The sequence below is a fragment of the Rana temporaria genome, chromosome 8 (genome assembly GCF_905171775.1).
Source record: "Rana temporaria chromosome 8, aRanTem1.1, whole genome shotgun sequence".
Taxonomy (NCBI): Eukaryota; Metazoa; Chordata; class Amphibia; order Anura; family Ranidae; genus Rana; species Rana temporaria.
The window spans coordinates 116,402,765-116,420,229 of NC_053496.1; the positions used below are offsets into that span (position 1 = coordinate 116,402,765).

Sequence of the window (17,465 nt, forward strand, 5' to 3'; positions counted from 1 at the left end):
ACACAGCGGGGAGGCAGCATCCACGCTGGGAGTGATCAAAGATGATATTCACCTGCCGAGGGAGAAATGGCTATAGTTCTAATCCAACAGGGCGGCCGATGGAGGCGGGATCACTCCTCGCAACGGAGGGCAGTAAGGGAGATCCTGGATGGGAACCACCGTGCCAATACAAGGACGCCACCGCGTCAATCAGAAGCGAGGAGGGAGGGGTGGAATCACCGCTGCGTCACATGAAGGGGAAGGGAATGAAGTCCGGACTCTATCCCTCAAGGGTCATGTGACTCCAGGGGCCAATCAGTGGAAGAGATAGCCAAGCAGTAGAATCAACAAGCTGAACGTCACTGAAGGAATTCCCAGACTGTCAGTATCTCAGCATTGGCTTCTTGTAAACAAGTGGGGGCATAAAACGAGATGGGGGTGAGCCGTGACTGACATGTTTCGCGTGCCAGACGCTTTGTCAAAGTCACGGACAGGCAACACCACCAGATTAAAATAGGAACATGTAACAATCCCATTGGATAATGGCAGGCGGGGGGGACGGATTTAAAGTGTTAACCCCACCATCACCATTCGGTTCTTTATTTAAAAAAAGCAACATATTGAGTTTGCAATTGTTTGTTGATATTAAACTAGAAACACCCAATAGTGACACATATACAAAAAATAATAATAATAACACATAAACAAAAACAAAAATACATAATCCATACATTAAAAATAATAAATACATTGAAAATAAATGAAAATAAAAATAAAAAATAAATACAAATATAGTACACATTATCCTCAGCTCATAACATAAATATTAGTGACATGAACACATTTATCTATAAAAACTATCATTTTTAATTTTTTAAAAAACATTGAATAAAAAGAGCCATAAGCTCTGTATGCTAAAATTTTAAATTTAATATTTAATATTTAATTCAAGTTTCGTTCGTAATACTGAGGATATCTAGCTCCTCGTTAAGGCCACCTGGTGACAAAGAACCCATCCGAAAGATCCAATAAGTTTCCCTCTTGCAGAGGAGGGAAAATCTTTCATTGGCCGTAAGTGACCCTATTGGAATGGACTCAATCGCCATGACCTCCAGGCACTTAAAATCTTTATTATGGGCCTGCAGGAAGTGTCTAGGTACACTGTGTTTGTCACAGCCCTTTGTGATAAGGCGTCTATGCTCACCTATACGTATCCGTAAAGTACGGATTGTCCTTCCTACATAAAGCAACTTACAAGGACAACGCAACACGTAAACCACGAATTCCGTTGAACAGGTAATGAATTGATTAATCGGAAAACTACAGTCTTTGGTTTTAATAACATCAGTCCCTCCTTTAGAGATAGACTGACAAGTAAGACATCCTCTTTTACCACATCTGAAGATACCTGTTTTATTATTGAAATAGGCCCGAATATCTAAAGGACGAGTGGGGTTATTCTTAGTGACTTTACTTGGTGCAATGATATTCCGGATGGTCCGTGCCCTTCTAAAGGTAATCTGGGGTTTAGGGGGAAGGGAAGAAGACAGATATTGGTCTAGTTGAAGAATGTTGAAATGTTTATTAATAATGCTGCTTATGTTTTTATGTTCAGTATTGAAAGTAGAAATAAACCTTATATTATTTACGACCCTGTCCTTAATGACCTTCTTCTTTTTGTTCATAATCATATTGGAATTGAAAGCATCATCTAATAATTCTTGTGGATATCCCTTCTCTCTAAATTTCGTCTTCATAGTAAGGCCCTGGGTCATGTAGTCCTGTAGCTTTGAACAGTTTCTCCGTTTCTCCGTAGGAGAAACTGTTCAAAGCTACAGGACTACATGACCCAGGGCCTTACTATGAAGACGAAATTTAGAGAGAAGGGATATCCACAAGAATTATTAGATGATGCTTTCAATTCCAATATGATTATGAACAAAAAGAAGAAGGTCATTAAGGACAGGGTCGTAAATAATATAAGGTTTATTTCTACTTTCAATACTGAACATAAAAACATAAGCAGCATTATTAATAAACATTTCAACATTCTTCAACTAGACCAATATCTGTCTTCTTCCCTTCCCCCTAAACCCCAGATTACCTTTAGAAGGGCACGGACCATCCGGAATATCATTGCACCAAGTAAAGTCACTAAGAATAACCCCACTCGTCCTTTAGATATTCGGGCCTATTTCAATAATAAAACAGGTATCTTCAGATGTGGTAAAAGAGGATGTCTTACTTGTCAGTCTATCTCTAAAGGAGGGACTGATGTTATTAAAACCAAAGACTGTAGTTTTCCGATTAATCAATTCATTACCTGTTCAACGGAATTCGTGGTTTACGTGTTGCGTTGTCCTTGTAAGTTGCTTTATGTAGGAAGGACAATCCGTACTTTACGGATACGTATAGGTGAGCATAGACGCCTTATCACAAAGGGCTGTGACAAACACAGTGTACCTAGACACTTCCTGCAGGCCCATAATAAAGATTTTAAGTGCCTGGAGGTCATGGCGATTGAGTCCATTCCAATAGGGTCACTTACGGCCAATGAAAGATTTTCCCTCCTCTGCAAGAGGGAAACTTATTGGATCTTTCGGATGGGTTCTTTGTCACCAGGTGGCCTTAACGAGGAGCTAGATATCCTCAGTATTACGAACGAAACTTGAATTAAATATTAAATATTAAATTTAAAATTTTAGCATACAGAGCTTATGGCTCTTTTTATTCAATGTTTTTTAAAAAATTAAAAATGATAGTTTTTATAGATAAATGTGTTCATGTCACTAATATTTATGTTATGAGCTGAGGATAATGTGTACTATATTTGTATTTATTTTTTATTTTTATTTTCATTTATTTTCAATGTATTTATTATTTTTAATGTATGGATTATGTATTTTTGTTTTTGTTTATGTGTTATTATTATTATTTTTTGTATATGTGTCACTATTGGGTGTTTCTAGTTTAATATCAACAAACAATTGCAAACTCAATATGTTGCTTTTTTTAAATAAAGAACCGAATGGTGATGGTGGGGTTAACACTTTAAATCCGTCCCCCCCGCCTGCCATTATCCAATGGGATTGTTACATGTTCCTATTTTAATCTGGTGGTGTTGCCTGTCCGTGACTTTGACAAAGCGTCTGGCACGCGAAACATGTCAGTCACGGCTCACCCCCATCTCGTTTTATGCCCCCACTTGTTTACAAGAAGCCAATGCTGAGATACTGACAGTCTGGGAATTCCTTCAGTGACGTTCAGCTTGTTGATTCTACTGCTTGGCTATCTCTTCCACTGATTGGCCCCTGGAGTCACATGACCCTTGAGGGATAGAGTCCGGACTTCATTCCCTTCCCCTTCATGTGACGCAGCGGTGATTCCACCCCTCCCTCCTCGCTTCTGATTGACGCGGTGGCGTCCTTGTATTGGCACGGTGGTTCCCATCCAGGATCTCCCTTACTGCCCTCCGTTGCGAGGAGTGATCCCGCCTCCATCGGCCGCCCTGTTGGATTAGAACTATAGCCATTTCTCCCTCGGCAGGTGAATATCATCTTTGATCACTCCCAGCGTGGATGCTGCCTCCCCGCTGTGTGTTTTTCTTCTCCCTGCTTAGAGGTTTACTAACGGCCGTACCACCTTCATATACTACAGAAGTGTACTTTGGTTGGAAGCTTTCTCCCAGCAGTGATTTCAGGTTGCTATCCCACCATCACCTTATGGTTACTGTTCAAGTGTTTGGGGACTTTGCAATAGATTCGCTTGTGTAAACTTTCTGCCTAGTGTGCAGTTTTTATTTATATTTTTAGTTCATGTGTATTTTTTGCAATACTTTAAAGACTATAAAGTGATTCGTACTCCATCCTCGAGCGCTGTATTTTTTGTTTCAGTTTTTTGCCCATGTTCTCAGGTGATTGACAGCTGCACGGAAAGAGTTTGTTTATCTTTTTTTACTACACAAAACATTGTGTTTTATTGTCCTTATGGTGTAGCGCTAGTAGTGGGAATTTTTTTCTTGTTTAGTCTTTCTATAACTAGGTTTTTACAACTAATCCCAGAAGGGAACCAAAAATATCAGAGACAAGGTGTGGAGTGGAGTGTCTCCAAAATCTATCTATTGAATAAAACTTACCTAATTCCATAGAAAGTGGTGTGTGGAGTGACCTTGATTGAATCTATGTATAGATCTAAGGCCTCATACACACGACCGAGGAACTCGACGGGCGAAACACATTTTGCTCGTCGAGTTCCTTGTTAGGCTGTCGAGGAACTCGACAAGCCAATTTTCTCCATTCCCGTCAAGGAAATAGAGAACATGCTCTCTTTTTGGCTCGTCGAGTTTCTCGACAGTTTCCTCGACGAAAATGTACACACGACCGGTTTCCTCTGCAAAAAATATCTCCCAGCAAGTTTCTTGCTGGTTTTTGCCGAGAAACTCTGTCGTGTGTATGAGGCCTCACAGTTTAACACATAGAGAACCAAAAACATTCACTGAGGCAAACAATAACAACTGCCATTACTTTATTTATAAATGCTAGTTGTCTAGCTGTAATGCTGACCAAATAGCTTTAATCAATACTTTTAGATTCACTGACGCAAAACAAGTATGCAGTTTGGACAGTTTGACTTCACTTTCTGCATGGCTGTTTCATAGTAACAAATGTTAGAGACAGCCAGGCAATTTTCTTTTATTTCTGGTTTCTTTAAAGCGGAAGTAAACCCAAAACAGCTACATTCAAGGCATGCGATGGATTATAAAACTCCATTTGCTTGTTCTCTAAACCGAACTGTCAAACATTCCAATGGCTGGAATCATATCTGATCTAATGTGCAGCGTCATTTCAACTGGAGATCCAACAGTTGGCAGCTTGGCTGGCTGTAAAGGATAGGAGGGTCTGTTCCACTTTAAACATTAACTAGATTAAAACATTTTGGTAAGATGGAGTCTTGGACTTGTTTTACTTCTAAAGATATATATATCTTTTTTCAAATAGATTTGGAAGTGGTCCACAGTTATCAAGGACCATTTTTACTTTAAAACAAAATCTCTTTGTACTAAAATCATAAAAAAAATCTGTGGAAGCAAGTTAATTCTGTTAGTTTGTTGATGAGAAAATGCTAATTATGGCAATGTTCTATTAAGTGATCATTTCCCTTTAAGGAGGAAAATAATTTCACACCTTGCAAGCACTCAAGGTTTTTTTTGTGGAACATGGATTTCCACAAAGCGTGTGCTCTTAGCGGTGTTTTTAGATGTGCCTTTGACTAAGTTTGTTTTCACTTTGCTTAGTAATTCTGGCTAACAATAAGCTTTTTGGTGTTGCCCTCTTTGTCAATCTTCCTTTTACCTTGTTACAAAATATGGATTTCAAAATGTAATATTTTGGTCATCTAATTGTTGGACATCCAATCATATGCTTTTCTTCTTTACAGTAAAACTACAGAAATTAAATGTCTATTGATAAGCGGATGCTTTAGACTAAAAGGTTTTGTTTCGCTAGTTGCATTTTTCATCTTTATAACCACTGTTTCAATATAGAACAAATTTCAAAGCTGTCTTTAGTTCAACGGGACGGTCCTAACTTCTGGAGTCTATATAGACAATGTTTACAGAAATGGGTGTGTTCTTTCTAAATCTGTAGATATAGGTTTGGACTAAAGGACTAGACCAAAGGACTAGTATTTATTTCCTTAAACAAGAAGTATGGGAATATGTTTTATTGTATCTGTCCCCTTACGGCTCTAAGGCTAAAATCTGAGTGATCAAGCACCGCTGATCACTCAGTACTCAGAGCTCCCTGAGAAGGTGACTGTCAGTCACCGTCTCTCTGCTCTGCCTCCCCCACGCTCATTAGAGCACTGGGCTGTGGAGGGGTTGGGAGTGCCCAGCCTGCTGAGAGGCTAAGCTGGGTGCTGGTCCAGGTATGTGGGCTGATACAGACCATATGGCCACAATCTTTTCCCAACCTGAACGGCTATGTAATGTCAGCCGACAGCAGGCTTCAGCCCGCTGTCTGCTGAAAACAGGTCACAGGACAAGTACAGCCAAATGAGCTATGGCTGCACTTCTCCTTTAACAAAACTTATGCCAAAATGAACCCCCCACTCCATCTTAGTGTCCTGCCTCCCTACAGTATTAACCATTTAAGGACCCCTTCATGCCAATATACGTTGGCAGAATGGCACGGCTGGGCACAATCACGTACCGTACCCCAGCCGTGGGGTCGCCTCTGGCGCACACATGCGACCTGGTCCGAAGCTCCATGACCGCGCTCGTGGGACCCGCAGACCCGATCGCCGCCGGTGTCCTGCGATCGGTCACCGGAGCTGAAGAACGGGGAGAGGTGTGTTTAAACACACCTTCCCCGTTCTTCACAGTGGCAGTGTCATTGATCATCTGTTCCCTGATATAGGGAAAGACGATCAATGACGTCACACGTCCAGTCCCGCCCCCCTACAGTTAGAAACACATATGAGGTCACACTTAACCCCTTCAGCGCCCCCTAGTGGTTAACTCCCAAACTGCAATTGTCATTTTCACGGTAAACAATACATTTTTATAGCACTTTTTGCTGTGAATATGACAATGGTCCCAAAAATGTGTCAAAATTGTCTGATGTGTCCGCCATAATACTGCAGTCATGAAAAAAATTGCTGACCATTAGTAGTAAAAAAAAAAGAAATATTAATAAAAATACAATAAAACTATCCCCTATTTTGTAAACGCCATAAATTTACGCAAACCAATCGATAAACGATTATTGCGATTTGGTTTACCAAAAAAAGGTAGAAGAATACGTATCGGCCTAAACTGAGGAAAAAAACTTTTTTCTATATATTTTTGGGGAATATTTATTATAGCAAAAAGTAAACAATATTGTATTTTGTTCAAAATTGTCGCTCTATTATTGTTTATAGCGCAAAAAATAAAAACCGCAGAGGTGATCAAATACCACCAAAAGAAAGCTCTATTTGTGGGAAAAAAAGGACGCCAATTTTGTTTGGGAGCCATGTCGCACGACCGCACAATTGTCACTTAAATGGACGCAGTGCCGAATCGCAAAAAGGGGCAAGGTCCTTAACCTGCATAATGGTCCGGGTCTAGAGTGGTTAAATAATTTTACAATTTTACAAAATTCTTATTGTTTTTTCTTGTAGAAAACCTTGCTCAAACTTTCTATGATAGGCAGCCACATGACCATCATTTCTGTCTGAAAATGAGACAGCTATGCCCTTTTAGCTGTAATAACATGACCAATGCTTCAGTGATGTTAACGGCCACTGTGAAAGTCCAGAGCATTGCTTTTCTTAGAAGAGTAAAAAGTTTGATTTAGTTCTGTTTAATAATTACATATAACAGTGACTATGTGACGTTCTTTATTTGCATCACAGTCTAAGCATATTTTCATAGCTTAAGTTTAAATGTTCAGACACTGGATATCCTTACTCCTTTGTATATATAATTTTTCAACAATCTGTTTTGTGTCTTGTACACAAGAATGCGGTTTCAGATTTTCTACAATTGTAGGAATCTGTCACAAAGGAAAGTACCATAAGGTTGATTTATTAAAACTGGAAAGTGCAATTCTGCATGGAAACATCAGCTTCAAGTTTTTTTGTCAAAGCCTAATTAAACAACCTGAAGTTAAAAGCTGATTGACTACCATGGACAGCTGCCCCAAAATGTGTACTCTCCAGTTGTAGTAAATCAACTCCTGTATCTGTTTTAAAGTTTTACATTTGTACAGGACATTCCATGCCTCCCAGGCTGCATATCAGTCCCTGTGTACCTGTCATTTGCTGTAATCTTCTTTTTTTGCATCACTACTTAGAGAGTCGCAGATCCAAAACAAGAATTTAGGTCAGGTGTTCCACCACTGCTTTGGCTGCATGCCTGTTCCAGATCAGTGACTCACCAAACAGTGAAGCAAGAAAAAAAACAGCCCCTTGGAAAATATGATAGTGGCGGCTATCTATTCTATGAAGCTAATTTTTTAAAAATAGAAGAAAAAATTAAAATCACTATGCAAGCCAAAATAGAACATCCTCTGTCACTTGGCCAATAAAAGGCTTGCCTTTTTTAGTTCCAGTCATTAACACTGTTCGATTTACCCTCCATCTATGAATAGACAAAAAAAAAATATTGAGCTTACAACGGGCCATTCCTTCCCTGAAATATTAAGTCTACAGCAGGCCATTTCTTCCATGAACCAATGACCAACTACACCGTATTAGGATTCTACGCTGTTACTCGTGGAATGGTTTACTGCGTCTATGATTCGATTTGTATTATAGAAAACGGTGATACGTGTTGAGGGCCAAATCCTTTGGAGTAAGTAGCAATAGGATTGCATTTTAACTTTACATTATACTTATATTACAAACTGAATTACAAAGACTACTTTACCAGGTTTACAAAAAGTAATTATGGAATAAAATACTCGGTTTGTTCACATAGAAATGTTTAATTTGAAGAGTGTGCTTAAATTGCATCCTATTTTTGTTAATTAAGACGCCATAATGGCCCACAAAAGGCCACTATGATATTTTTTATTAACAATGATAGTGTATATACATATGTGAAAATATTTGGCACCAGTGCATTTTTGTTTAGTTCTTCACATGCTTTGAAAGTGATCAACAAGGTCAACAAGGATCTGCTTTATTTGTTTCATATGGTGGTTATATTGAAAAAGATGTCACCAGCCAATCTATGGGTAACAATCACTAGTGTAGATGTTTTATGCAGTATAACAGACATGACCTCTTGTTATTCTTTTAGCTATCATCAGCAAGCAACCTTCTCTTCCAGCTACCAGTCAAAATTAAGGTATAGCCACTATCTGTGTAGTGTTAACATAGTGTTAACTGCTATAATATAAAAAGTAACCAACTTATTAAACACGGTACTGTTTTTAAAAATGTGCGTATAATGATAAAAAGCAGGGTATAGTGTGGTAAAGTCATTGTCCCCCTCCTGCCTGGTGTGCTTTATGTATTAACAAGGTGTTGGAAGAGCTACAAAGTGGATATACAAATGTACGTGTGCGGGATAATGACAGACTTGTCTCAAGCAGCCTCACTGAAAAAGCATCAGGCCTCGTACACAAGAAACTTGCTGTTTTTTTTTTTTTTGCCGAGGAAACCGGTTGTGTGTACATTTTTCGACGAGGAAACTGTCGAGGATCCCGTCGAGCCAAAAAGAGAGCATGTCTTCTTTTTCCTCGACGGGAATGGAGAAACTTGCCTTGTCGAGTTCCTCGACAGCCTAACAAGGAACTCGACGAGGAAAACGATGTGTTTCGCCCGTCGAGTTCCTCGGTCGTGTGTACGAGGCTTCAGATGCATTTTTCAGATCTCTTCTTGTCCCCAAATAACACCTTCTGCTTTCCTGTTGTTCATCCATTTGCCTTCTCTGATGGCACATCTTTGGATGCTTTTCCTGTCTTTGCCACTATAGGTTTACTGGTAAGCTTCCTTGAGTGAAAATAGTAAAGGTCGAAGAACAATTCCTCTTTAGCTCTCTTCAGTTTTCCACTAAGGTAGCAGATGGGGTTGAGGAACTTGTATAAATGTATTTAACTGCAGTTTGAAGACATGTTCCCAGAGACTACAATGATCATTAAGATTATTCAATAAAAAAAGCAAGACACAAGTGCAAACTGGAGCACCCATATCAACCAGTCAGATTCTATTTTGTAACGGCTGGCTCTGATAAAAATAATTTCCATTTGGTTACTTCAGATGAATGCATTTTGCGTCTTGCACAGTTTATTGAATATGCCCACATCTTTGTTCTGGATGCTATGTCATGGCTATGTGTACTTCGCACTTTCCAACAGTCCTGGATTGAGTGAAATGGAGACCAGTGCTGCTTATACATGGAATCTGGGGAGATTGGGGCATTAGGATTTGTTTTATCCAGGACTTGGGGATGTTGGCAAGCTTTGTGGTGAGAAAAGACAACCATTTATGTAAATGCATGGATCTCAATAGATCATCAACATATGGCTGTCTCATGTGCATGCATATTCCATTCTTCTTAAAGGTCTTGTGTGTCTTTGTGTATTTGTTTCATGAGCATTTTTAATCCACAGTAAGCAGTAAGACATTAACATAAACTAACTTTAAAATTCGCTTTTTAGTCTAAAGTGGTAGGAAATTAAAAAGTGTCGGGAGAGAAACTCATAACTAACGTTAACATTTGTTTTTTATTTTACTCTGTGAATGTGGTAGTAAATAAAACTAGTGGTAAGGAGTTAAAGGGGTTGTAAAGGTTCTATTTTTTTATTTTCTAAATAGGTTCCTTTAAGCTAGTGCATTGTTGGTGCACTTACCTTTTTCTTTCGATTTCCCTTCTAAATGTTTTTTTTGCTCTTTGTCTAAATTTCTCACTTCATGTAAGCTTACCCCCATCATCTGGCTGGGGGTTAGTCAGCCAGAACAGCTTACTGAGGAGGAACAGGAAGTGAGAAATTCAGTCAAAGAAAATAGAGAAAAAAAACATTTAGATGGGAAATCGAAGGAAAAGGTAAGTGAACCAACAATGCACTAGCTTAAAGGAACCTATTTAGAAAATAAAAAACAAACCTTTACAACCCCTTTAAAGCTCATATTGACTGCTGTGTAAGCAGCTAACTAGGAGACAAGATAAATGCATCCCTTAACTGCTTGCCGACCAGCCGCCGCAGTTATACGGCGGCAGGTCGGCTCTGCTGGGCAAGATCACGTAGCTATACGTCATCTCGCCGACCAGCCAATAGGGGCCCACTCGCCCCTGACCCCGACGCGCGTGCCCGGCAGTCGCGGTCACCGCCGGGCACCCGCGATCACTCATTACAGAGCAGGAACCGGGAACTCCCGGTCCTGTCAGGGGGAGAAATGCCTGACCTGACAATGTATGAACAGCGATCAGTCATTTCCCCTAGTCAGTCCACCCCCCCTTCAGTTAGAACACACCCAGGGAACATACTTAACCCCTTCTTCGCCCCCTAGTGTTAACCCCTTCCCTGCCAGTGGCATTTTTATAGTAATCAATGCATTTTTATAGCACTGATGGTCCCAAAAATGTGTCAAAAGGGTCCGAAGTGTCCGTCATAATGTCGCAGTACCGATAAAAATCGCTGATCATCGCCATTACTAGTAAAAATAAAATATTAATAAAAATGCCATAAAACTATGCCCTATTTTGTAAAGGCTATAACTTTTGCGCAAACCAATCAATAAACGCTTATTGCGATTTTTTTTTAATGTAAAATATGTAGAAGAATACGTTTCGGCCTAAACTGAGGAAAAAAAATTTTTTTTTATATATTTTTGGCAGATATTTATTATAGCAAAAAGTACATTTTTTTGTCGCTCTATTTTTGTTTATAGAGCAAAAACTAAAAACCACCAAAAGAAATCTCTATTTGTGGGAAAAAAAGGACGCCAATTTTGTTCGGGAGCCAATTGTCAGTTAAAGCGACGCAGTGCCGAATCCAAAAAGTGACCTGGTCTTTGACCAGCAATATGGTCCGGGCTGAAGTGGTTAAGGTGGTCTATAGATTACTGCCTAGAACTTCCATTAGGAATCTGCCAATGCACTTTGCTTAGCTGTATCTTACACTTAACATATCTTTTGATTTTAGTGCATCTAGTGCATCTAGCCAAGGATTTTCTTCAACAACTGCTGCCAAAGGTCCTGCGCCTTATGGAGGGTACAATGAGCCTGCTGCCCCTGCTCCCAAACCACGGGTAGTGACGACTGCAAGCATCAAACCATCTGTTTATCAACCAGCTCCAGGTAAGATTTTTTTTTTTTTTTAAGGAAATCCATTTGGTTTTAAAAGCTTTTAATACTATTACAAGTAAAAGACACAAGTTATATTGTTAAAACTAACCACAGCTCTAAGACTTGTTTTAATTTTGTAGATACACATCCACCCAAAAACTTTCTGTCACTAGATTACCCAATAGAGATATTCAAATAAGTGCACTTAACATGAATAACTTCAAGAATGGGATTTAATCTAAAAGATGTGCAATTGTTGGCTCTTTAACCACTTCAATACAGGGCATTTTCACCCCCTTCCTGTCCATACCAATTTTTAGTTTTCAGTGCTGTCGTACTTTGAATGACAATTGCGCGGCCATGCAACACTGTACCCAAATACATTTTTTCCCCACAAATAGAGCTTTCTTTTGGTGGTATTTGATCATCTCTGTGGTTTTTATTGTTTGCGCTATAAACAAAAGAAGAGGGACAATTTGGAAAAAAAACACAATATTTTTTACTTTTTGATTTAATAAAACTCACAATTTGAAAAAAAAAAAAGGTCCTCAGTTTAGACCGATACGTATTTAGTGCGGTCATGTATCGAAATACAAGGGGAAGCTCCACATAGTGCAAACAAGTTTAATATGAGTAAGCCAATACCCCCTGTACATAAATGCTTACAATATTAAAACAAAAATAGCAGCATGTCTCACTTCCTGTTTTGGCTATGAGACAGGAAGTGAAGGGAAATCTCACTAATGGGACAGAGATGACAAAAAACTGACATCGTTTTAACTCTACTCTACTTTTAAAATGAAAAAGGTTTTGCCTTTAACCACCTGGGGCCCGCCCTATAGCCGAATGACGGCTACAGCGCGGACCTGAAAGTCCAAGTGGACGTCAATTGACGTCCGCCCCTTTTGGCGTTCCCGAGCGCGCAGCGGGGAAACACTGTGTTGGCCGTGTCCCTTGGACACAGCCAATCACAGATCGCGGAGAACGGCCAATCAGAGTGGCCGTTTGCTATGCGATCTGTGCGGCCAATGAGCGATGATCTCATATGTAAACATATGAGATCATTTCTCATTGCCGACTCACACAGAGAGAGACAGCGTCCTGTCTCTGGAGAGGAGACCGATCTGTGTCTCTTGTACATAGGGACATAGATCGGTCACCCCCCCCCCCAGTCACCCCCACCTACAGTTAGAACACACTATATAGGGAACATATTTAACCCCTTCCTCACCCCCTAGTGTTAACCCCTTCAATGCCAGTCACATTTATACAGTAATTAGTGCATATTTATAGCACTGATCGCAGTATAAATGTGAATGGCGCCAAAAATGTGTCCGATGTGTCCACCATAATGTCGCCGTCCCAATAAAAATCGCAGATCGCCGCCATTACTAGTACAAAATAAAAAAATAAACAATTCTGTCCCCTATTTTTTTTTTTTAATTGGGCTATTTATTAGAGCAACAAGTAAAAAATATTGTATTTTTTTTCAAAATTGTCGCTCTTTTTTGTCTATAGCGCAAAAAATAAAAACCTCACAGGCAATCAAATACCACCGAAAGAAAGCTCTACTTGTGGGAAAAAAAGGACGTCAATTTTGTTTGGGAGCCACGTCGCACGACCGCGCAATTGTCAGTTAAAGCGACGCAGTGCCGGAACCTGAAATTTCACCTGGGCAGGAGGGGGGTATATGTGCCCAGTAAGCAAGTGGTTAATTCTACTTTAAAGCTGAACTCAGGGTACAAAAACCTTTAGGATATAAATTCCCTTTGTGTGTGCCAAATGCCACTGTTACCCCAGATATTACCTTGTAAAAGTAGTAGTGATACCATCACAGAGCTGTGGGAGGGACACAACAAGTCCTACCCAGTAAAGGCTGCTTGCAGAAATCTACAGGAGGGGTGGAGACAAGACCAGTCACCCTGCACATGGAAAGAGAGCAGCAGTGATCGGTCTTTATTAAAGGAAGTTCCTATTTAGAGACAACATTTCACACAGTTTAATTGCGCAGATCTGGAAGAAATAGCAAAGCACAGAGCACACCAATATTCAAATAAGAATTGACATGCCTTTCGTATGCAGACAATATTTGTTTACCCTGGAGTTCAGCTTTAACCGCTTCATGACCACCCCAGCAGATTTACCATTTATCCCATAATCAGATACATGGTTCTGCGCTGCTGGGTTTTGGCCGCAGGTGCCCGCCGCCGATGGCTTGCTCCCGCTGTGATTTTACACATGAGGAGCTGATCAGCAGGTCCCGCAGACCCAATGTCCACTGGGACCCGAGAATCGTTCATTTCTCTGACAGAATGACAACCTGCCTATGTAAACAAGGCAGACTGTCATTCTGTAAGTACAAAAGACATGGATCCTGTGTTTCTGTGAAGCAAAAACACTGATCCATGTCTTCCAGTAGTAAGAGCACCTCACTCACAGTTAGTAAGCACTCCCTAGGCACACATTTAAACCTTTGATTGCCCCTGAAATTAACTATAACAGTTATACGGTGGCAGGTCAGCTCTGCTGGGCGAGATCACGTAGGTATACGTCATCTCGCCATTCAGCCAATAGGGGCGGGCGCCCCTGATCCCACTCGCCCCTGATGCCGACGCGCGTGCCCAGCGGGCGCGATCACTGCCGGGCACCCGCAATCGCTCTTTACAGAGCGAGAACCGGGAGCTGTGTGTGTAAACACACAGCCCCCGGTCCTGTCAGGGGGAGAAATGGCTAAGGCTCCATTCACACTAATGCTTTTTTTGATGCATTTTGCATTTTGCAGAAATGCAGGGAAATTTTTTAACATGGTTTTCTATGGAACATGTTGACATCAATGTTTTTTTGTGCCTTTTTGGAAAGGGTCAGGGACTTTTTTTCATGCAAAAAGCAGTGTTTTGCATGCAATAGAATTCAATGGACCGATTTGCGTTTTGCGTTTTTTTTTTACCTGATTATTGCTGGTTGTTAAGGGAAATGTAAAAAAAAAATTACTGGCTGAAAAAAAACGCAAATCGCGGTAAAATCAGGGTAAACATGCACGTCAAAAAACGCAGCAAGCACCGCAAAAAGCATTGCAAAAACGCTCAAAAGCAACATGCATAGGTGTGAATCTAGCCTTATTGTCTGTTCATACAATGTATGAACCGCGATCCGTCATTTCCCCATGTCAGTCCCACCCCCTCCCCCTTCAGTTAGAACACACCCAGGGAACATACTAAACCCCTTCCTCGCCCCCTAGTGTTAACCACTTCCCTGCCAGTGGTATTTTTATAGTAATTAATGCATTTTTATAGCACTGATCGCTATAAAAATGCCAATGGTCCCAAAAATGTGTCAAAAGTGTCCGAAGTGTCACGCCATAATGTCGCAGTACCAATAAAAATCGCTGATCACCGCCATTACTAGTAAAAAAATGTTTTTAATAAAAATGCCAAAAAACGATCCCCTATTTTGTAAACGCTATAACTTTTGCGCAAACCAATCAATAAACGCTTATTGCGATTTTTTTTACGAAAAATATGTAGAATACGTATCGGCCTAAACTGAGGAAAAAAAAAATTTTTATATATATTTTTGGGGGATATTTATTATAGCAACAAGTAAAAAATATAATTTTTTTTCAAAATTGTCGCTCTATTTTTGTTTATAGAGCAAAAACTAAAAACCGAAGAGGTGATCAAATACCACCAAAAGAAAGCTATATTTATGGGAAAAAAGGATGCCAATTTTGTTTGGGAGCCATGTCGCACGACCGCGCAATTGTCAGTTAAATCAATGCAGTGCCGAATCGCAAAAAGTGGCCCGGTCATTGAACAGCAATATGGTCCGGGGCTTAAGTGGTTAATGGTGATCGTTCTTTGTTTCTAGTGCAAAAAAAAAATCTGCAGAGGTGATCAAATACCACCAAAAGAAAGCTCTATTTGTGAGAAAAAAAAAGGATACAATTTATATTTGTGTACAGCGTCGCACAGCTGCGCAATTGTCAGCAAAAACAAGGGCCTGGTCAAGAAGGGGGGGTAAATCATCAGGAGTGGTTAAGGAATTTGCGTTGGCATTTCCTGCCGGTGTTCTGCCAAATAAGTTCCGCCCGGCAGTACGAACCTCAAACGAGCCTCCAAAAATAGCCAAACATGTAGAGCTGAGAGTCAGCTCTACACGGCGCATGCGCAATGACTATGAAACATGCCGCAAGCTCCCGATGCTAGTGCTACTCTGCAAGGGTCGGGATGATTTTAGCAATAAAGTACACGTCTTAGCTGGACGTGTTAAAACAAATGAAGGGCTTGTTTTGCAATGTCGATGGGCAGATTTTGCTAAGATGTGTACTTTATTGGTAAGATCACCCCTGTCCCTTGCACAGTAGCACTAGCATCGGGAGCGTGCGGCATGTGTAATAGTCAGCTCTACATATTTGGCTATTTTCGGAGGCTCTTTTGAGGTTCGTAGGCGCCACACCTGCGCAGTACAGGGGGGTCCTAATCCGCCGGGGGAACATTTTCGGCAGGACACCGGTCATTGAAAGAGTAATTCAGCAATCATGTGATCAGCTTAAAAGTTCTAAAAGTTGTTTTATGGGGATCATAGCAGTTACATGTGAACAGTGGTAGTGCTAGTCTTTGATTTGCACAGAGTATAAATCTGAGGCCCCGTACACACGACCGAGTTTCTCGGCAGAATTCAGCCAGAAACTCGATCGGAGCCGTATTATGCCGAGAAACCCGGTCGTGTGTACACTTTTGGCCGAGGAAGCCGACGAGGATCTCGTCGGGCCAAATAGAGAACATGTTCTCTATTTTCTCACTGTTCAATGGGAAATTTTGGCTCACCGAGATCCTCGGCGGCTTCACAAGGAACTCGACGAGCAAAACGATGTGTTTTGCCCGTCGAGTTTCTCAGACGTGTGTACGGGGCCTCACAGCTGCTGCTGCTGCTGTTCACACACAGAGGATGCAAGTAGCGTTTGTCTACTGATTCTTGCCAGCGGCCACACCTGCACGCTGTTAATCTGCCATGTAACTGTAGCTTAACTGGACAAATAATTCTAAAGAGTAGGTCGCTATTTGCAGAAAAATGAATAGCTGCTGTTAACAGAAGCAGTCACTAGAGGGCATTCCAATCATTCTTTTACCCCTTTGCTGTGCTTGTATAAGGTGCTGCTCCCAGCTAGGTGTGTTTTGTCTTTGCAGGCATTTTCACATTCCATCATGGAACATAAAGTTAGTTATGCGAAACAAGGGGAAGGGTCTTTATCTAAAGCAATAAACCTACACAGTTCAGTGAATGCAAAATATCTTAGCTCACCTAAAGTTATGCTACATGCATACCATTTAAACAAGTCTACATAACAAGTCTACACTAATAAAAACAGCATTATCAACAGTGATGTAGTGTTCAGCTGTATTAAATATCTAAACCTTCCATTTTTACACATATCCATACCTCCCAACTGTCCCTGATTTCGAGGGACTGTCCCTGATTTGGAGCAATGTCCCTCTGTCCCTCATTCTCCTCATTTGTCCCTCATTTTGGTCTGATCAATACATGTATATAAAATTTACTTTTTATCTATCAAAAAGTGTTTCCCAGTGCTAAACCTTTCATCTGATTTGAAAATTGCTGCATTTGTAAATACCAAAAGCCAATATAAAGAAACAGTAGTGGTAAAAAAAGCACTTGTGGGTTTAACCAATCTTATTTTTTTTGTACAATT

At 40.5% G+C, this 17,465-nt stretch overlaps 1 protein-coding gene across 1 annotated transcript in view; it reads left to right on the forward strand.

The window, feature by feature from the left end:
* Positions 1-17,465, forward strand: part of LOC120910437 (LIM domain-binding protein 3-like) — a 66,712-nt gene that overhangs the window by 22,088 nt on the left and 27,159 nt on the right. The window contains exons 5-6 of the mRNA XM_040322195.1: positions 8,765-8,812; positions 11,613-11,767. Coding sequence (XP_040178129.1) covers positions 8,765-8,812; positions 11,613-11,767 — 203 coding nt within the window. The remainder of the gene's footprint in view (positions 1-8,764; positions 8,813-11,612; positions 11,768-17,465) is intronic.